The 21,605-nt window shown below is 44.4% G+C and overlaps 1 protein-coding gene and 1 long non-coding RNA gene across 12 annotated transcripts in view; one reads left to right on the top strand and one right to left on the bottom strand.

Annotated features, from left to right (window-relative positions):
- The window catches only part of CELSR1 (cadherin EGF LAG seven-pass G-type receptor 1), a 168,697-nt gene that overhangs the window by 91,205 nt on the left and 55,887 nt on the right, over positions 1–21,605 (top strand). For all 6 annotated transcript variants that reach the window (XM_064445454.1, XM_064445453.1, XM_064445456.1 and 3 more), the window contains exons 4-5: positions 1,728–1,843; positions 4,887–4,975. In XM_064445454.1, coding sequence (XP_064301524.1) covers positions 1,728–1,843; positions 4,887–4,975 — 205 coding nt within the window. The remainder of the gene's footprint in view (positions 1–1,727; positions 1,844–4,886; positions 4,976–21,605) is intronic.
- On the bottom strand, positions 3,273–21,395 carry LOC135312385 (uncharacterized). 6 transcript variants are annotated; one of them, XR_010371901.1, is made up of 5 exons: positions 20,891–21,394; positions 10,600–16,539; positions 7,890–9,345; positions 5,580–5,724; positions 3,273–3,543 (listed from the first exon to the last, which is right to left on the bottom strand). It is a non-coding gene; the product is annotated as an uncharacterized LOC135312385 (long non-coding RNA). The 6 variants fall into 6 exon arrangements; XR_010371898.1 differs by lacking the exons at positions 3,273–3,543; positions 5,580–5,724 and having other exon boundaries at positions 6,185–9,345; positions 10,600–13,113; positions 13,327–16,539; XR_010371900.1 differs by lacking the exons at positions 3,273–3,543; positions 5,580–5,724 and having other exon boundaries at positions 6,185–9,345; positions 10,600–13,108; positions 13,327–16,539.

Here is a 21,605-nt window from a genome sequence, read left to right as displayed (position 1 = left end):
ACTCATGTTATTCTTATTTCTTTTGCTCATATATATTCTGGATAGATCTGATCAAAAAAGTTTTGAAGAAGCAGTTATCCACTGAGAAATGCAGTCTTGGGAAATGCTTTACATGAACTGCATTCCTTTGGATGAAATGTTTGATGGTGAAAAGGGAAAACCAGATCAGTGTTTTGATAATATTGAAATATTTCAACAGTACTGTCTTAATTCATTTAGTTTGCCTTTTACTTCTATAATATTATTGTATAATATGTTAAATAAATTTAGAAATAAAGATATATTTCAAAACTGATTAAAAGTAATCAAATATGTTATAATATCTTGATGGACTCTAACAGATACTCTTTGGAGTTTGTGTTTTATTGGAAATGTCAAAATTTTGACTTCTTTTGTTTTGAACCAGAACAATTCATTCTCCTTCAAAAATATTAAAAAATGTATTGAAGAAAAATTCCCATTTCCATGTAGCTCAAATTCATGCTCTTGGTTCTGAAAGGTCTCTACTTGGTGTGATCCACAACATACATATGTCTGACAAAAAACTTCTGTTAAAAGAATTCTTCAGTTTTGAAATTTTTTCTTTCAAATGCCAGACCTTGATGTTCTAAAACACTGCTTCTTTCACATTCTCTGGATGCAGGTTTTGTTGCACTGCATGAGACTCTTGCTAGTAGAAGTGACATGACAGGCATAAGAATAATTTCTTCTGTCCGTGGAATACAGTTTTCATTAGGTCTGTTCAGCTTTTGATTCATTTGTAAGAAAAGTGGGTTAATTTAAATCAGGCATATTTCCTGAAGTTCAAGATACAAAATCAAACTACACTGCCATTTGGAAACACAAGAAATTCCCATGGTTTCTCTCTCTTTCTCTCTTTACATAATATTAATCTTTGTAAAAATTCTTATGTAAAGTGTAATAATTTTTTTGCATTTCTAAGTAGGTGAAAGCTGTATGTAAGTCCCCAAAGATGATAGGATTCAATTAAAAATGGTAAAATACATGGAATGTGCAGAAGTTTGCAAACAAAGTTCTGTGCTGACAGAAAACCCCAAGCTTTTTTAAAAGTGGGGTTGCCTCTTTTCCTGCAGGAGAGGTGTGATACATCCCAGACTAGACGCACAAGAGAAATAAAACCAAAAAGCACCCACTGACACTGATTTAGTGCAATCATTTAAATGTTCAGTTTCCATCCTCCAATTGACTGACCTGCTGATTGTCTACATGGCATTATTAATGTAACTCTTATCTTTCTTCCCCCCTTGCCTCCCCATCAGGTCTTTTTAATCAGTTGATGACTCTTCTTGTACCATGTAGCATTTAGACAGCAAGCAGGCAGCAAGTACTCCCCCTTTGATGTGAAAATGCTTTCTAGCTTTGAGGCTGTTTGCAAAATGTAGTAAGTGCTACTGTTTGGCTAGTGTCAGATACTCACACTGCATCGTGTGTCTGCCTAGTTTTACCCTTTGTGAGGGTCAGCATCCACAGCCAATCTCTGCAGAGTAGATTTCTGTAATTTCCATCTTGCTTGCCTCTGTTGATTGGGAAAGAATTGATTGATGCTGTGGCTGACTCCTCAGTTTTATCATTTTCTGTCTGAAGAAAGATTGAAAGGCTTGCTTTTCTGCTAAATGCATTGTCATCTTTCTTCTGGGCAACTTGGCCATCAGTCTTTAATTCATAAGCCATTAAGCATGAACTAGCCCCTTGTCTCTGTGCTCTAGGTTTGCCACCAGGGAGAGGAACGCTCTCCTCCTCTACAACGGGCGTTTTAATGAGAAGCATGACTTCATTGCCTTGGAGATCATCGAGGAGCAGATCCAGCTCACGTTCTCTGCAGGTGAGGTGTCACTCGAGTCGAGAGTTTCTGCTTGCAGTCAGGACACCTTCTCAACCTGTTTGAAAATGCACTTCAGTGATTTTATACACCTATTTGCTGCCTCGTTAATTGAGTAACCTGCTGACATTGTACAGTGAACAACTGATGCCGGGTGTTGCAGAGTACTTCAGATTGTAGTGGTTTGTGGTGGTAACACTCTCTGTCATAGGCAGGAGCTTGTCAACATATCAGTTATAAAAGCCAGAGTTTATGACTGCTATAAAAGATTGGCACTAGCCTGAAAGTTGTCCTCCAAGCCACTGTTTGCTTAAACAAGACGTCATTTATCACACTATGATAAACATCATGTGTTTATGCGTTTTTACACTACGCCATCAGTGAAACAAGGTGCATAAATGTTATCTAAAAAATGCACACAAGCCAAAGGAAAAGCTAGCTAGCAGACAAGTGAAAACTACCTGCTGTTTGTTAGGGATTTGTGAGGACCAATGCTGTTGCTGGAATCCACTGCTGCACAGTAGAACCACATCCCCTTGGAAGAAGCTATAATCCACGAGGGATTTAGGAGAACTAAGCTGCCTGCTCATTGCTGTGGTGGGCTAGGAAACAAGAAATGGAGGCCTTGGTATTTGCTTGCTTTCTGCGCTAAGACAGAGCTGGTGTCTTTTGGTGCTTGTGGGAGCAGAGAGAGGGGAAGGCAAGTGAAGCTCAGTGTGGCATGTATCCCTGCCACCAGGGCCTTCTCCCAGAGGAGAGCTTTCCTCCCTGAAATCAGCCCTGGCAGTGGCAACACTCTTCCTGACAAAAGTGTAATCAGAAGGAACCCTGAGCGTTCACCCATCAGCAGAGGAGTGTTTCCTGAGTTAAAAAAGCCCAAGTTTCATCCAAAAACTCATGCCCAGCTGTGCTAATTTCCATGACGGGTAGCAGGTGAGGCTGTTAGCACTAGCTGTACAGCATGGTCGAAGCATATTGAAGCCACCAGGAATCACCCCCTGGACTTCAGCAGGCTTGCTGAGGCTCCTGGTGGACCTCTTGGTGGACTGCTTGCATTCCTGCTTCAGCTCAGGAGCAGGTCTGTCAGTTCAGTGGGAAGGCATTGGTGGCTTTACTAAATCTCAGCAGGGCAGACAGCCTCTGGTTGTCACCGGTTTAGGGGATGTTTTCCATCAGGACAGAAACAAATATCTGGGAAGGGCTGTTGTCGTGTAGGTCAAGTGGGGTTACATGTAGGTCAAGTGAGATGTTTGTACCTCTGTACTGGGCACGTAACTCAGGAAATAATCTGGTTATTTCTCATTCTCTGTATTCAGGAGAGACACGTGGGCTAGTCAACTCTTATTTTATTTTTGTGAAGAGTGAGACATTGCAAGCAGTAAAGCAGTAGGAGCAGAGGTGCAACACACATCGGTGTTGCATGCTTACCCCTAGTGATGGTCACTGCCCTCAGATCCCATGGTAAATCCTATGTGACCCCATTGATTTACCGGTGATGCTTAAGTGCATATCTGGCCCTTTGGGCTGTAGATATCCAATTTCATTTCCCCTTTATTATCTTGAAGCTGTCCAAATTAGATTTTAAGGCAGGCTTTTGAATGGATTAGTGTAATGAAATAACATGCTGCAGTTGGAGAGGTCTGCTTTCTTCTGTAGCTCTGCTCCGCCTGTCTAAACTTGAATCAAATTGCTTGGAAGGCACCCTGAGGATGAATGAGAGAAAAAAAAGTACTACTTACATTTATATGCATTTAAATGTGGAGAAACTCCTTTAAAATACATGAAACTAAATTTAGATTTGCACTACTGCACCTGAGAGCAGGTCTGGTCCTGTATATTGCAAATGGTATTTTCTTTGGAAGGAGAATGGTTTGTGTTTTATAGTTTTAAGTGGCTTTTAATGAACAGTACAAGTTTCGGACATCTGATCTGACTGTTTTACCTGTCGCAACAACTTTTTCACAGAAAACAAAGCAAAAGGATTGGAGACTGTTGATCTTCATTTTGCAGAAACTTGCTAGCTGAATAAAAAGCCCAAATTTTGCCACACGTTTTTTATCACTAAAGGGTAAAAAAATCACAGCAAGATGCCAAACATGCTAAGCTGAAATCTGTGTTGTTTAAATAACAGAAGAATATAGGATGGGGGTTAAAGGAGAATAGTGGACACAAGAATAATACTTCACACAGGGAAAAGTACTTGTTGCAAATAGAGAGTAGAAAGTACATTTTAAGCTCAACAATACTGTGAACTTTGTTACCATACAGGAGGGAGTTATTTTTCTTGTGGTTCATTATGTAGCATTTTCCAACTGTTAAAAAAAACAAAGCAGGGGGGAAAAAAAGTAGAAACCTAGCAATCCCTTCTCCATGCTAGGCCTTTTATGTACTTTCAACATGAATGTTTATTTTGCTGCTAGCTCAGAACAGATATGCCTGGTTACTGAGCTGGTTCTGCTAACTCAGACCTGACTTAAAAGCTTCAGCTTTCCAGTTCCAATGGCAAGGACTTGCTTTCAAATTTAAATACTGAAAGGCCACCAATAATTTAATTCATCACTAGTAAAATTTTGCTGGGACAAAGGTTACCATCCATGTGTTTTATACTAGAGTACTTTTGGATTTCACTTTCTCAGCTCTGATGAGGAGTAGGCCTCCCTTCCCTGACAAAATACCCTGGCACAATATTCATCATGTTAAAAAAAAAAATCAAAGTGCTGCTTTTGGCAGAAATGCAGAAAAATTCACGTACATTTTTTCCTCATTTGACCATTTCAGCAATAGCTGTATCTACCCAATGCTCTGCAGAAGCATAATAAAAACTAACGTAAATCACCCAAATGTGCCAGAAGCTATTTTTGTATCTGTGCACCAAAATAATTCCATGAAACTGGGGATATTTACTGTCTCGCAGATGAAAACCCAAAATGTTCCATGATGAAGATGGCTGCATCCAGTGCCTGATGAGGGTCTCTCCATGTTTTGGTTCAGTGCAAAGCAGAGCTTGCTGTGACGTTGACTTTTTCCCTTTTGCCTGCCATTGCAGGGGAGACAACCACTACTGTGGCACCATTCGTTCCCGGAGGGGTCAGTGATGGGCAGTGGCACTCAGTCCAGGTGCAGTACTACAATAAGGTAAGACTAATTGCATTGGTGGCCTATTGTTTGAAAGTAACAGAGGTGTGGCTCATCTAGCTCTGACCTGATGTGTGTTGGTGACCTGAATTTTATCATTTATTTAACTGAGCACATTGCTACAGCTCTGTACAAATGGTACTGGTCTTGCTCACCTTCCCTGGGATGAAAATTCCCTCTGAGGGCTTTTGAGTTTTGTCTCAGCAAACTCAAAACTCACAAAATCAGACCTAGTACACCCTTTTCAGAGGTACTACCAGGGAAACTTTCAGGTACTTGGAACTATTTTAGTTTTCAGTTTTTTAAACCCTCACAAGTGTCAGTGTATCTAAAGCAACTGATTCACTGATCTGGAGCTTTTTAAAGAATTGTGCAGTGCAGCAGCCTTCAGTGTGGTAGCTACTAACCACTACTGTAGAATTTTCTGAGGCAAAGCAAAATTCTTCCCTATAACTGTCTTTTCTTGTGTAAAATGACCAGTTCAGCTAGCACAAGCTTCTCTGGTTTGGAAAATTTGATTATTGTTGTTTGGTTGGTGTGTTTCAGTAATCAAGGGCTATCATACTAAATAACTTTTTTGTCTGCTATATAAAAAAATACGCACAAGAAATGCAAAAAGTGTCGTTGCACACAGTCCATGACTCTCAGAGGTGGGCTCCAGCGTCCCTGTCCCATAGCTACGCCTTTGGTGGCTGCCAGGAGCAGGTTCGGTTTGACTGAACCAAAGGTGGCGACTTTGTGCAAACCAGCTATTTTGTGATGAGACAAAAAGCAGACTTTTAGGGTGTACGATGTCACTGTTTACAGATATATGTCAGAGCTCTTCTGTAATCTATAACAAAAATTAGAGAATTCATTCAGTTACTGAGAAGCGTTGCTTTTAAGCCTGACATGATAGCATTATGGGGAATCGCTTAAGGAAATAGAGGAGCATTGTTGGCTGTTAAAAAGGAAACAGGATACTGGTGTAGGAAGCTGAATGGAAGACGAAGAATTAATGTGATCGGCAAGTTCTTTTTTTCCCAGTGCTGCATCCTTTCATCACAGTTTGTGTAGCAGTTTGAATGGGAGGATTAAAATTTTCTTTGGGCTCCTAGATAGAATCTCCTAGCCTAAAGATATTTTATTAAGGAAATAAAAACACTGTTTAAATTTTAAGAACTTACTTTATGAGTTTTGTACCTTAATATACTCTCTACTCTCCAGAGCACAGAGAAATAGAAGTGAAACTTGGTGTGTCGCCATGCATGCATCTGTGGACACTGTGCGGCTCTTGCTTACGAACTGCAACATGCCATGTTTCCATAGTCTGCATATTTCTTAGTGATTCCCTTTAGCAGAGTAATTGGCACTTGCTGAGGCAGCAGAGGGACACTCCAGCTTTCAAGCTCCTCAGTGGACAAGGAGGGGAGGGCACAGCCATGGGGACAGCCACTGGAGTGGCTTGCTGAAGTGCTGCAGAGCAGATGAGGGGCCCGGGCAGCCCCCCAGGATGCTCTTTAAATGGCAAAGAGATCTGACACTGATGTTTAAAAATAAACCCTTGACTCATTCTCAGGGCTTGCTGCTGTTCAAGCAAACTGGTGGGTGAGCCATGTTAGCAGCTGGTGTTTTCCTATCGTTAGCACATGCACCCTGTCATCATTTTCTTCTTCTGCCCCAGTTTTTCAAAGGGGAACGAGCCAGTCCCCACTGCACAGGAGGAAATTTATGGGAGAGAGGGAGAGCAGAGGGGCCATGCCAGGGAACACCACCGACATCATTGCCTTTGCACTCACATAACGTAAAAGTGATGAAAAGCAGGGTCACTGTGTGGAGAGCAGCACTTTGCCCTTTGCTGTCTGTGTTAGAGACTGAGGTCATCACCTTCCCTTTAGCGGTATTTCATAGCATCACAGAATCAGTGTCCTGAGTTGGAAGGGACCCACAAGGATCACTGAGCCCAACTCCTGTCTCTGCACAGGATAACCCCAGTCTACACCATATTTATTCTAGAATGGTTACATTTAGGCTGGCAGAGGGGAGCTCACAATATTGAGTAAATACCACAAGTAGGATATGCTAACATATATGTATTTAGCATGCTCTCGGGGCTTTTCAGCATGTCTGAGAATTGCATATGTTGCACCAGCTGAAAGAAGAGCAGACACTGCAGGACAGCAGCAGCCGGAGGCAGGGCTGCCCGCCGCACCTTCCAGCAGGGTTAAGCCTTCGCCTCGGCTGGTATTTGTTTGTAAAGCAGTTCCTTGGCTACTTCGTGTTTTAAAAAATCTGGAAGAAAAGTTCCTGTGAGGAGGCTGAAAAGGCAGATAATTTAGGGATTTGGGTTATGCCAAGATAAATGGGATACTGTGTCTAAACTTGACTCAGCTAAGACGTGTTTGAATAACAGAGTACCCAAAACTCATGAGTTTGCTTAAATTATGCACTCATATTATTTTGCAGGTATTGCATCCTTCCACTCTTTCCAAAATCCTTCCGCACAGCGTCAGGTCCTCGTCCCATCACTACTTCAGCCCCTTTTCTCAGCTCAGACACCATGCAGCCTCCCCGAGCAGGCACAGCTCCCCTGAGCCAGCTCCCTCCTCCTGCCTCCAGCTCACATTTGATCCCCACCTCCAGCCCCTCCCTCCCTCTGCCCTCCAGCTTGCTCTGGCATTCTGCAGCATCACTCTATCCCTGGCAGGGGGGCCACAGGGTCTGCCTGCACCAGCACCCCCACAGGGCTCCTTGCCCCTTCTTCTGCTCAGCTGCTTGCCCAGGGAGCTTCTGGTCTTTGCTCCTTTTCAGACATCTCTTCCCAGTGCGGTCCATGGAAGATGGGTAACCCGTCGTTACAGATACCCGTAGAGTATTCATTGTCTGCCCGCATTAAAAAACCCTTACAGTGGTGTTTATACCTTCTCTTTCTTACCCCTCACTTATGTTGAGTTTCATCTCCCTCAATCTGCCTTCTGCTCCATCAGCAGGTTTTCTTTATTTTATAGATACAATCTCTTTTGCCTGTCCATTCATCAGTGCCTTCCTGTGTCACTTCTGTGCTTTTTTTGCACAGCAAAACCCATACAGACTTTTAAAACTTCTCTTATTATTCACCCCTCTACAGCTGAGTGCTGCCAGGCTGCTTGTCCGGCTACTGGGGTTATTACAGCTGTGCCTGTCCTCTTCCTACCCACCACTGTGTCCTCGGGCGGTGACAGGCTTCTTCGAGCTGGACCCTTTCCTCCTGCCTTGGAAATGTGAGACATTGAACCTGTGGTGCAGGTTCAAATAAATACCAATCTAAAATTTTCCTGTTGTGCTCAGAGCAAGCGTTTGGGGTCAGGTACTCTCTTAGCTTCATCCTTCTTTCCCAGTTCCTTTTTTTGTTAAGCTTCTTTAAAGTATCTTTTTAAAAACTAAGGTAGAAACTCTTCAGGTTGTTTCCTTCTTTCCCCATTCGTACAGTATCTAGCAAGAAAAAAAAGGGGCAGGTCTTCTTTGGAGCTTTCAGATAATGCTGTAATTCACATAGGAGTATTAGATTTCATCACAGCTGAGGTTAGTTTTTCATCTTCAGTTTTTGAGGAGAATGACTAGCAGGCTTTGATACATAATCTAAATCGCTTCAGTCCAAAGCAAGTTTTTTGTAGATGAGTTTTCACAGCTCTGAAAGCTGTTGCTGCAATCCAAGTTGATCATGGTCAGATACGAGCAAAGGTTGAGTGGTTTTTGGCACCTGCAGCTCTGTGGATGATATTTGGCTCTCACTGGAATGTGGACACCAAAAATGGGTGACTTGGGTGCGGGGAGGGGGCACTCTGGTGGGAAACTTCTGCAGCAGCTGTTTCCTTAAAGTGGTACACAGTTCTGTGGCATCCTGGTGATGCTGCCACCCTGCACAAAGTCAGTTTGGAAATAAGGAGTGTAGAAATGACTCTTGTAAATTATTTTCTGTACTCAGCTCAGAAGCAATGTGCTTGGCAATATTTATCTTCAGCGTTGTTGAAAAATGTTGTTTTATAACTAACTCCTTATCATGAGGGTCCCCTGCCACTTGGGGACAAACACTGGAGGCTCATTGGCAAGAGGTGAGTCCAGAGCTGACTTTGTGCCACTGCATTTGCAGAGAAGCATCAAACCAGTTCTCTATCAGCTCAAGTATTCGATGCTGTCTTACAAATCCTGGTATGTACATCACTGTAAATTGCTGCAGTAACGAAACAGGTTTTATCAGGAGAAAGGGAAGCAATGTCGTTTCGTTTACTGTGTAGTGATGGAAATGGATGCTTCCTCCCCTGGTAACAGTTGACACACTTGGTTTCAGTGGAAGTGCCTAAGGGAAGCAGATGGATGTTGTACTAAGGAAGTGTTGGCTCTGTATTGGATTTCTGGAAGAGAAAACACCAAGGGGAAGGAATTAGTAGCTATAAGAGAGCAGAAGTGAACTAGGGAGTGTTAATAACAACCGTTCTCTAGTTTCAGTTATATATTAAAAGTCTTGTCAGCTACCCAGTAGCAAGGTATCAGTTTACCTGTTAGCAGTGTTACTTGCCATTATAGACGTTTGCTGACAGTGTGGGGAGGGCAGGGAGGAAAGCTACTCCCTGACTCTGTTAGCTCAAACATATTATCTTCTGGGATCCTGATCTTGCAGGCATTAAAATCAATGGGAGGTATTAAGTTAAAGGTGACCTCTGTGTGACCTGCTTTCTCAAGAGGTATATAAATTGATAAGAAATTCAGAAGAAATGGGATTTTTTAATGGGATTTTGGAAGGAAAGGAGGGATAAGGGGGAATATTTCAGCCTGGCAAATAAAACCGATGAAAAATAGCAGAAACAACTTGCTGCTTGTTCACAGGGTAGCTGGCATAAGTGGCAGCCGCAATGTGAGCTGCCCTCTTTGCCTTGGTAATGCACATCCTTTCCACATGATGGGAGCACAGTCAGCCTCTGATGGAATTTTGTCCTTACCCTTTGGCTCTCCTGAGCCTGCCAGCATGAGTGACAGTCAGTAGGTTTAACGATGCTGATATTCATTTGGAATAGGAGTAAAACCACCAGGATGTTTGATGGTAACAATGCTCAGCATCGATCATATTCCATGAATTATCTGACATTCATGTCACGTACAGGATCATGTATGATCGTAGTAGTGCTTGCAACAGGAGATTTTAATGAGCCTGCTGGTGGGTGGTGTTTTTAATTAAGTGAAAACTTCAAGCCACTCTCCCAAACTTCTGATAGAAATGCAATTTTGTTCAGAATTTGAGATATACCATCAAATTTATGTTAGTGTTTTACCTGATTCATTACCTCAGGGTAGAATTCATCATTTGGCACAAGATAAAAATGTTTTTTGTATGGACATGTTCCTTTAATTATAAAGGGCATGTACATGTGTATTTATATACTGTGTATCTTCTATGTTACTTATACATATATGACATCAAAGTCACTTAAGGATGTTACTGTTCTGTAGGCAGAATCTCCTTCTGCATCTGTTTAAGGGAGCACAGGATAATTTTACCCAAATGAAAGAAACCAGAAGAGCAGAGAGAAACATGCTATCACTGTTGTGCAGTACAGTAATTCTGGGGGGTGGGATGAACAAATCCCTGAATGACTCACGGAATGACTCACAGAAGTAACGACTGTAAGACTGGGCAATGCGTGTGCATGGGATCCTCTTCCATGGTCAGGAGGTGTAAAACGATGGGTGCCTCAAAGAGTATCTCAGCTGTACTGGTTACTTGAGCCTGTAGGCTCCTAGGATGAGATAGTCAGGACAAACATTATCCTTTTTCCATACCTGGGCTAAGTTTTCTTCTCATATTTTATAAGTGATAGTAAGCCGCTGTTCTTTTACTCCTTCCTTGCATTTCTTTATGCTGAAGAGTGCCACGGGTGTCGTTTCAGATGCTTGCCTGTCTTAGGAGTAGCCCACCCTTTCACAGAGGTTGCAGTTAGCAGTTACCTGCTGCTTTCCATACCTGTGCGCTTCCCACCCAGCAGAGCCCAGACCTGCGTTTAGCCTGAAGACAGCTGCCAGAGAAAACAGGCAAATTCTTCAGTTAGAGATAAACTTAAAAGAAATGAGGTCTGCTTAGAGCTGATCTTCAGTGCACTGTGAATTCAAAGCACAGGAGGTACATTGCTCTAAATCAGACTCACATATGCTTTCGAAAATCGCCTGCCTGTGGTAAACAATGGTTTCTCTTGAGTTAGCTGGCCTTCATCTGGGGCAAGCTGGAGCTTGAGTATTGCTGAAGTCTGAGCTAATGCTGTAGAGATTTAGCGCTCAGCCCACTTGCACACTAGAATTTGCCAGTACCTTTCCTTCCCAGGGAGGATCTATCCCTCACTCACTGGCTGAAAGCTGTTTCCAGGTGCCAAAACACCCTCTGTTTCAGTGCCAGGACCCGCACTGTAATTGATTTTCCGTACCTTGGGTGCATGCTGCAGCTCTCCCCTTGTGCTTGCTCAGCCAGCAGGCGAGTGGGCGGGAGGGCAGCTTTCTCCTTTGCCCGTGGGTTCCTTGGCCAAAGCTGATCCCAAAGGGTTATTTAACTGTGACTGTACAACTGTGCTGTGGCACCAGCAGAACTTACCTTTTTGAGTCTGCATCCACAAGTCCTCCATACCGTGTGTCACAGACTGACCATCCCTGCTGGGAAGTGGTGTACCTCTGGGCGAAAACCGACCAGCCCTATTTCTGGGGAGGCCTCAGTGAGCCCCGTTTGTTCGCAGTGCAGTCTCAGTGAGAGCTCTTCAGCACTGCTGCACAGAGTTTGTGCGCCCTCCCTGGCTGCTGGGCTCTGGACAGAGCTGGGGGCAGCAGAGGGTCTTGGAGGTGATGTGGAGTTGGGACTGCTGCCAGCTCAGGTAGGCTTGGGATGAAGCAGGTTGCAACAGAGCAACAAATCCCATCTGCACTTGCCTGGGACTTGGAGAATGAAGTGGAAGGAAGGACAGAGTCAGGGAGGAAAAGACAGGAAGAAAAAAGCAGCCCCAGGCGAGGTCAGGGCTTCATTTGCTGATGTTTATGTAGTCAGGCAATTTGTTGGTCAGAAATGTAGTATGGGAGCTCTGGAAATATAAATGTCTGAAGTGGCATAAGTTGAGAGTATACCTCTTGGAAGACAGTATTTGTCAATGCTCTTACTGTTAAAATAAAACAAAAAGCATTGGCAGGTCTGTTCCAAACCACCCACCGTCACTCCACGCACACTGTCCACCTCCATGTGCATTTTTTGTCATGTCCAAGTGTGCTGGTTTTGGCTGAGGTAGAGTTAATTTTTTTCATAGTAGCTGGTATGGGGCTGTGTTTTGGATCTGTGACGAAAACAGCAGTGATAACAGAGGGATGTTTTAGCTAATGCTGAGCAGTGCTTACACAGTGTCAAGGCCTTTTCTGCTCCTCACACTGCCCTGCTAGTGAGTAGGCTGGGGGGGCATAAGAAGTTGGGAGAGGGCGTAGCTGGGACAGCTGACCCCAACTGACCAAAGTCATATTCCACACCGTATGATGTCATGCTCAGCAATAAAAGCTCTGGGGAAGAAAGAGGAAGGGAGAGACATTCAGAGTTATGGTGTTTGTCTTCCCAAGTCACCGTTGTGTGTGATGGAGCCCTGCTTTCCTGGAGGTGGCTGAACACCTGCCTGCCCATGGGAAGGAGTGAATGAATTCCTTGTTTTGCTTTGCTTGCATGCGCGGTTTTTGCTTTACCTGTTAAACTGTCTTTATCTCAATCCAGGAGTTTTCTTACTTTTACCCTTCTGATTCTCTCCGCCATCCCACTGTGGGGCAGTGAGTGAGCAACTGTGTGGGACTTAGCTGCCCACAGGGGTTAAACCATGACACTAAGCAAGAAATGAGAAGCACTTTACAACAGGCTTGGTGTTCAGCAGCTTCAGGATAAAGGCTTTCCATAATGGACAGGACCAAAGGCTTGAGATAAAAATTGCAACATTTACCTGGCAAAGTTGGAGATGTAAAGGGAAGGTTCTTGGGTTTTGGGTTTGTTGGGTTTTTTTTGATGGGGGGGAGAGTCCCTGTCTTCTAAATGAAGCAGAAGAATCGAGCCAGTTTCTTTGCTTGCAAGGCTTTTCTGCAGAGGTGCCCTCCAGATCTCCAGTCCAATGGCAGCCTCTGGTCTAGCAGAAGGAAAAGGGTGAGTAAATGTACAGACTTGACAGAAAGCCCAACGAACCCAGTGAGCTCCCAAGGGAGATGTAAGCGGGGAAGCAGCAGTCTCGCGGGGCAGCTGCAGAGGTGGTGGGAGCAGGCAGTGCGCAGTAGCCACCAGGGCCCACCAGCAGATGTGGAGGGGACAGTTGCACACTGCAGCAAGGATGGCACAAATTTACCTTAGACACGTGATGTGTCTCACTGGAGCGTGCCTTGCTCATACAGAGCACTTGCTTCAGCTGACCGTGTGGTGTACATAAGCTCTCAGGTTCAGTCTTGTACAACGCCTGCATTTTCTCATTCTCCTACATGTGTTATGCCTGCAACTCATTAGCAGAATTATCTTTAGGAATATCTTTATAGCAAATCTCTAACATTCATCACTGCCTTTGTTTTACTAGAGCCTCTGTTTTGATTCTGGGAACCCGTGTCACACAACTGCCTAGCAATGGCCAGAGGCAGAACACTTCTGAAGGACTTAAGGATACAAAGCTTCCCTTTTGACAACTCAAGTCTACCTGTTTTCCCACCCAAAAGCTGCCTGGGACCACATTTCATCCAGCCACCAGGCTGTGGTGAGGTGACACAGCTGTACCCAAAAAGTCAAGACCTACAGGGCTGCATGCTGATGCACTCATGGGGACCTGGAAGCTCAGTGGCCATTTGCATTCCCCTGCTGTGGACAGGCAGGACCTGCCCTTTAATCCAAACTCCTTGTATAAGCACAAGCATTGCGGGCAGTTGCAGGCAGTGGGAGTGGTGCTCGTCTGTGTTGGAGAGGTTAATGTAGCACTTTGTTTTGAAAAGGGTGGGTTGAAATACAGCAACCTCTGACAGTCTGCTATGGAGATGAGCACAAGCCCTGCTGGCTACAGCACACGTGCCCCCACACCGGGTGCCTGTGGAGCTGACAGATAGGTTATCTTGTTCCTTCTGAAAACACAGACCCTCTCTGATGATGGCAAATTCACCTGTCATGGAAATATAATTATTCTTTATTCAGGGACAATAATTGATCTTGCCCCTTTGCCTTTGGGGGGAAAAAAGGCAGATACCAATATTTTAGTAAAAATCATTGTGACAGCTGTGTCAAAAGACTCTGAGGACATGGGTTACTGCTTTCTCTTCTATAAAGGGGACTAACTCTTGTTAGAAGTGCAGAGTCCATGGTGCCCTGTCCCCCAAGGATCAACAAGTGAACAGGAACATTGCGCTGCTGCTCAGCTTCGCCATGCCACCCCACCGCCACACTGTCCCTCGGGCGGGAGGCTCCCGTTTCAGCACGAAAGCCTTGTTTGCTCAGCTCTCAGTCTCCCTGCCGAACCTGCCAACAAGGCTGCCAGCACCGCGGGTGATTTATGAGGCAGGCACATGCCTGCAGCTGAATAGGGATTGCCAGCTCCTTGGAGAAAAGCCAGCTAGCTGCCACCAGCTAGGCATAACTTTTAGTCACTGGACCCAAGGTGAAAGACTTTGCCCTGAAAGTATCCAGGACACCATCCAGTGTCACTTACTTCTTAATCTAAATGGTCAGGAAAAGTGGTTGGCAATTACATTCTTAGGTATTAGGTGTTACACCCTCTGCCGGGTGCACCTCTTTCACCAGGGCATGGTTGCCGCTGCAGAGTGCTGCATTTTGTAACTCAGTTGGAAAAGATAGACCCCAGTGGTAGTCATATCACTGCAAATGCAATTAGTAATAAAGGCTGGGTAGGACTTATGCAAATGTCTATCGCTCATGATATCTGAGCAGATCTAATTGCAATCTGAGGGAGAATTTCTGAAGTTAATCCCCCCAGTGGCTTCCAGACTAATTTGTTAAGGGATTGAGGAAGACTTTCTAAATAAACAATGCAGTTGTTGAAGATTATGATAATGCCACTGTTTATCAAATGTGGGCCTGTCAGAGTTTGGATTTTGCTGTCTAGGAGTGACTTGCCGTGTTTACAGCATCCGTGATCAACACAGACCCACTCTAGCATTGCTCAGCGTTTTCTGGTAAAGAAAAATGTGGAACATTAATTGCAATGTTAAGCAAATACTGTGGGGGGAGGTGCTGCAAATACTGAAAACGTCATTCAGTTAAGAACAGCCTACTTCTCTGGGCATATTTTTCCAGGAAGAAATACAATTTTGTGTATCTGCATTTCCAAACCTAAACTCATAATATCTCTAAGAAATGTCAATATAGCTTTTAAAGGCTCCCTCAACTGTGCAAGGCAGAAATCATGTTAAAATGTAGTGCTTCCTCTTGAAACAAATCATGTTGTCTTACTTAAGATTTAGCCATATTTCTAATTTTATCATTTCCTTATCACCCATCTCATTGGGAATATTTAATATTTAATAACAGAAGGTACTGGCAGGGCTATAGATGTCAGTGGCAGCACAGTGAGGAGGAGGCAGTAGACAGTGCTAATTTCCAGCAGAGCGCTGATGGTATCCTTCACCAGATCATCAATTTGTGCTGGAGGCCTTCCTTCTACGGTATTTTTATGGGATCAAAAGTTCTGCTTCAGCACGAGAAAGATTGCAGGACACCAAAGACACAGGGAGCATGATCACAGTCAAGTCTTTAGCTCTAGTTTTGAGAAGGACTTATCTGTGGTTACCTGTGTAAATGCAAAGCCTCTTCTTCACAGGGAAAACTGCTGGGGTTTCTTCAGTTGTACAAGGAAGAAAAGCAATTCAGATGAAGAAGTCACTTTCTTTGCTAGTCGCAAGCAGAATGTTTGCCAGCATCCTGAGGGACACGCATGTTTGATTTACCTTCCAATTCAAGAGGTCAAGGAGCTTTTACTGGATTACCAATATTGGTAGCCAGATAGAGGATATGATAGTTGTTAACAATTTTCTTAGAAGAACAAAAGTAACTGCATCAGCAGATTATTGTGCTTTTTGGTGGGCAGGCTTGAATACTTACAAAGCGTGATGGTAGGTAGTGCTGGGGGCATATGTACAGTACGAGTGTATGAGGAATTTGTAGCCATGCATCTGTATTATTTGTCTGCACTGTGTATTTTGGTGTTAGTGGGCATGGTCATTTAAAAAAACTATAGCAATTAAAATTACAAGCATCTAAAGGAAGGGAAAGAAATCAGATTTTCCATGGCTGAATGCATGCCAGGGCTTTACATTTAAAGTTCAAAATGTTGTTCTAGTCAAAGATATAAAATATGTTCTTCATGTCTGGATGCAAAACATGTCATTTCCTACATGCTCAGAACTCAATTTTTAAAATGCCACAAGAGAAGGTAATCTCTGCAGAAATAGTTCAGTTTATGAGTAATTTCCTGGCATTCAGGCTGAAGATTCAGAGACTCCCATCCTTGCTGGGGCCCAGTTCATCCTCTTCCACCCAAATGCAGAGGATCATCAATGAAAGTCCTAGTCTAGATAAGACCATAGATTTGATATATAGAAACTGAAGCTTGACAGATTCTGATTAGAAATAGGACACAACATTGTTAATAGTGAGGGTATATAATCTGCATGATAGTCTGCCCAGAGTTCTGATGGTCTTGCTGTCCTTTGAAATCTTTAAATCAAGTTAGTATTTCCCTTTCTAAAGGAAGATTTTAGCTCAAGTGCAAGCCTTGTTACTGAGGCAGGACTCAGTGGGTGACGTTCTGTGGCTGTATAAGGCAAAAGGCTGATTAGATGATAACATGAGTCCCTTCTGTCCATAAAATGTGGCAGTATTCTGTGAAAACATGTCTCGAGCTCCAGCCTGCAGTATTGCAGGTGAGAAGCCGAGAGCCAGGAGGACAGGAGAAGAGTTGCTGCCCATTTGTCCTGTTCTTATGCTCTTCCACGGCATCTACTGCTCCCTCACCATGTCTTTGGTCTGTCAACCATTTATGTTCCTAACAACTTCTAAAAAGTGTTAAAGGGCTGATTGGCTAATACTTGATTTTTCTTGGTCCTGCTCAGGCATGGTTGCGGAGCCCTTGCAGGTGGTAGTGAGTGTAACAGGGGCAGCTGATCTGCCCTTGCAGAGTAGGCACACACTGGAGCCTGGACTTCAGAAGCCCCTCCCTGCATTTATTCATGTGAATTTCAATTAATAGTAATTGGTTTTGTTGATTTTTGGTTGTTTTTTTTTTTCTGGTAGAGAGTAAGTGCAAAGAGATTGATATCTGGGAAAGGAAATCAGGATTTGGCGGTAGAGCAACATTCCATTGTCTTGACATGAAATAACAAATAACCGTAAATCTGTGTCTTGGGAAATGAAAGTGTAAAGCAGTGAAAGTCACTTGGAGGTCATTGAGATGCAAAGTGTGTCCCCAGCCCTGAGTTGCTCAGCTCTCCATGACAGCTTTGAGAAATCTCTCAGGCAGCTGGGGAGGAGAGGGCAAGCACATACCCAGTGCCTGACTCCTTCTCTCCTGCGCCTGCTTTTGGAAGTGTTGCTCTCACAGAGTTTGCAAACGCCACCTGAAAACACTCATTGTGGCAGTGATTTTATACACAAATGCAAGCAGTAACTTGTCAGAAACTGTCCCCAGGGTTTTTGCTCTGCAGGTGACAGTAGGAACCATGTTGTGTCAAAACCAACCCAAGCCCCTGCTCTTCTGGAAGCCTCATCCTCGGCAAGTCTGCTTAACGCTTACTCCTCTTGCTCCCCCCAGGATTTAAAAGCCCTGACTTGTGTGCTCATTTACAGCACTGCCACTTCTAGGTCTGTGCCCACCCCACACCTGAGCTGGCTCCCAGCTGCATGGCTTTCCCTGTGGTGTGGGGCTCTCAGATCACACTGGGGAACCTGGCACCCAACAGTGCTCCTTGTGCCCAGGTTCGCTCAAGCCATCTAACACCTCCATGCTGCAAAACTCCTCAGAGGTTAAATGGCACCTCCCAAAATGGTGATTTTCAGCTCCCCCTGAAGGCTAAGGAGATACGAGGGACCTCCATGAGAGCTGGCAGAGTCCGAATGGCCGTTGGCTCACCGTAAGTCCCTGAGGACTGTGCTTGAAGGCTGTGCTGCGCAGAGCTTCTGCAAAGCCAGCGGAGTCATTGAAATGGCACCTCAGGAATTTGGTTCGAGTGCTTTGAAGTGCACTGTTATCTCCATTTAATCACACAGTAAATCTACTCACAGTAGCTCACTGATTTGCAGTAACTTTTCAGATATTTTGCATCTGTCTGTGGACTGAGGTGAAGCAGCACTTTGCAATTACCCGGCCACGCAGGAGTCTGCCTGTACCAGGAGATCCTCATAAAGATCCAGCCATGACAGGATGTAGCCCATAGAGCATCACTGGATTCTTGGATTTGTAGACCCAGTTGTGTCCCATAACCCACACTGAGCAGCAATTTGCTTGGCAAGGTGTCACCAGGGATGAGTCCGAGGAGGAGTTAGTTGTTGTGAATAAGTGTCACGCTGTGCTATTTCTGGGTATTTCTTGGACTATGACAGCAATAACGTTTGCATCCTGGATGCACAAATAAGTCATAAACCACAAGATTTATATAAAGCTGAAAATATTTGAGAGTGGTACTTTGGCAGACAGATAGGTACAAATAGCAAAGGGAGAAGGGTTTGCTGAACTGGGAGAGGAGAGCATGTGAAGGAGAAGGATGCTCTTCCAATATCCTTCACGTGCTCTCCTCTCTCAGTTCTCCGAGGGTGCTGGAAGAGCATCCTTGTTGGTGGAAGGGTTGGTGCAAGGGAGGGTGGCAGCAAAATAGGCAGAAAAAGAGTTCAGAGGGCAGGAGAGGGCAGGGAGAAGGCACACCAGCCACAGGGGCAGGTCAGAGGGGAGGAGAGGGCTGCAGAGGGTGGATGAGGGGACCCGCAGCAGTGGAGCACTGTGGTGAGTGGTGTCTCCCCGTGGAAAGCTGGATGTTGCCTTGAGGGGTGGGTATGGTCTCTCAGCAGCCAAAACAGGTCCTTTTTGCTGTGTCACTGATTCTGGGAATACGAATTTGAGGATAAAATTTCCATTTGCAGGCAAGACTCATTCTTCCCATCAATACTACAGCAGCCTTTGCCAAAATTAGTCAAATCCAAGAATACAGCCTTTGCAGGAGCTGGATGATATTTGTGAAGATACTGGTACTGGTCTGTCGAGGGAAGGTGCATGTCTGAATGCCATGTGTGTGTAACCATGGCTTTTCACAGCCTTGCCGCGCCTTTGCTGCATGGTGGGACAGGAGGGCTCCCCCCCTCACCCCACTGAAAGAGCAGCAGCAATTCAGGCAGCAGCATTCACATGTGCCAGGTCTCGTAGCTGTGCCGAAAGCCTTCTGCTTTGAATATCAAAGTTTAGCCTCTGGATGCGGCCACGAAGGAGATGATAACAGATCAGGCTAGTAAAACTCGCTTGACTTTGTGGCTCAGCCTGGATCATGGGATTGGTGTTTCAGGGATTTTGTCTAGGAAAAGGAGCTGGTCTGGTGGCTTTTCAGGATTTGCATTTTTGACTCATCGATGGGAAGCTTTTTTGTTTTCCTTTTCACTGTCACAGGCTCTCATGTTTCTCTGCAGACTCGAGCCAAGTTTGTATAAAGAAATGCCATTAAAATATTCAGGGAATAAAGGGGATACATACATCAAAGGAGTAAGGGGTTTATGTGAAATGATTTGTCCTGCCTTTCCCTGGTGACTAATCAGGATGTGTAAAAGATTCTCAGGTCTTCACACCACCTTATTTTAAGGGTGCTCTGGAAAGCTGCAGGGGGAAGCTTTAAAAAGCAGAGATTAACATTAATGGTTTCTCTTAATCTGGCCTAATTTGGAGTTTCCCAATTGATCAGAATGGTCTGCAAGTCCTTGCCACAGTGCTAAGCTGCTCTGGCATTTCCTAGTCTCCCCCCATGGGATTGCAAGCACGGTGCTTTCCCCATTTGTTTTTTCCTGTTTACTTATTTATTTTCCTTACAGGGGGCCGGGCTCTGGCCGCTTGCCCAGGGAGACCGCTGCTGCTGCGGGCCCTTAATGAGCTTTTTGACCACTGAAGCAGCACAGCATCGCCTGGGAATCAGAGGGGGTTTCTCCCTTCCCTGTGTTAGATAGCGGAGCAGAGGCCGGCAGGTTAACGAAGGAGCCAGGGCGGCTGGCGGGCTGCCTAATGAGTGCCAGGGAGCCAGCAAGGGGAGACCCCAGCAGTGGCCAGAGCCCCAGCAGCAGCCTCCCGTGGGACCCGATGCCAGTTGCTCCATTTTTTCCCATTATTACTGTAGCTGGAAGCGTTGGAAAGTGAAGAGCCCCAAAGAGTATGAATGTGAGGCATTTTCCACCCAACACTTTTGGGGGTGGTGGGGTCTGAACCAGCACATTAACAATGGAGAGGAGTGCTTTTTTTGTATTAAAAATAACTAGGAAACAGATTCTTTTTAACCTTTAACCACTCCAAACAGTCAATAAATCATTAGCTACTGATTAACAAAAACAGAAGGGTAACACTGTCCAGCAAGCAAACTCTTGGAAGCACTGAAAGGCTGGCACAGACTTCAGGGTGGCTTTTCTTTTTACACATTTGCACTTATTAAAAAGACAAACAAGCCAAGCTCTGCATATTAAGCCACGCCACACAAAGCATTATGCTAAAAGACCAACTTTCTAAAGTAGATATATTTTTAATGTGTACAGTGAGCTGAGCAAATGCAGTATTTATGATATGCAACATTATATCTGTCCTCCAAGAAAAGAGGTCTCCTCATGCCGAGCATAAAGAGGTGGGTTGTGTCTCACTTGCAAGGATTCCCAGTTTATGTTCTCAAAGTCTTGGCCATACTTACAGTCAGCTGCTGAATCGTCTCCTCAGCTCCTTCAAAAGACTCAATGGGGTGGCTAACGCAGGCGGAAGTCCTCATGGCCGAGGTTCAGGCTGGAGAGCACAGCTTTCAGTTTGAGTTCAGGGAATACCCTTGAAGCTGGAACACTCTCCCGTGGCCGACCAAAACCACTCTCCCTTTTTCCATCTGAGCAAAAAGTCAAGTGGCAATTTTTTATCTAAGAATGGAAGTTGGAAAAAGGTGTTCCTGGTGGAGGAAATGCTTGTGGGACCTTTGGAAAAGCAGATTAATTAATAAAAGGGTGAGATCCAGGAATCTGAGTGTCATCACTGCTGCTGATTCACTAAACAAACATTTGCAGTTTGTACTATTACTATTTTATGTACAGTGTCCAGTCTGGTTTAGTTCAAAGTAAGTCTGCCAAAGATTGGACTATTTGCTTAAACCTCTCCAACAATTTTGCATCGTGGCTTTTGAAAACAGTAGTATTTATAATGTAAAAAGGTAATGGTTAAATATTTAAGACAAGGCTTCCATTGTCCATTAATCTGTATGTCTTTTCCTTTCACTGCGCATCGTTAGACCATCTGTTTCTTTAATAAGTAACTGTGTGGGCTCTTGCAGTTTAAATATTTACTTTAAAATAATAGAGGATCCAAATGAAACTGAGATACATGAGAATATCTGTGTCTGATGTTTTAAGTGGAACGGGAGTAGA

This window comes from Phalacrocorax carbo, chromosome 1 (assembly GCF_963921805.1).
Source record: "Phalacrocorax carbo chromosome 1, bPhaCar2.1, whole genome shotgun sequence".
In the NCBI taxonomy this organism is placed as follows: domain Eukaryota; kingdom Metazoa; phylum Chordata; class Aves; order Suliformes; family Phalacrocoracidae; genus Phalacrocorax; species Phalacrocorax carbo.
Note: the sequence above shows the minus strand (reverse complement) of the source record. Positions and strands in the feature narration are given on the sequence as shown.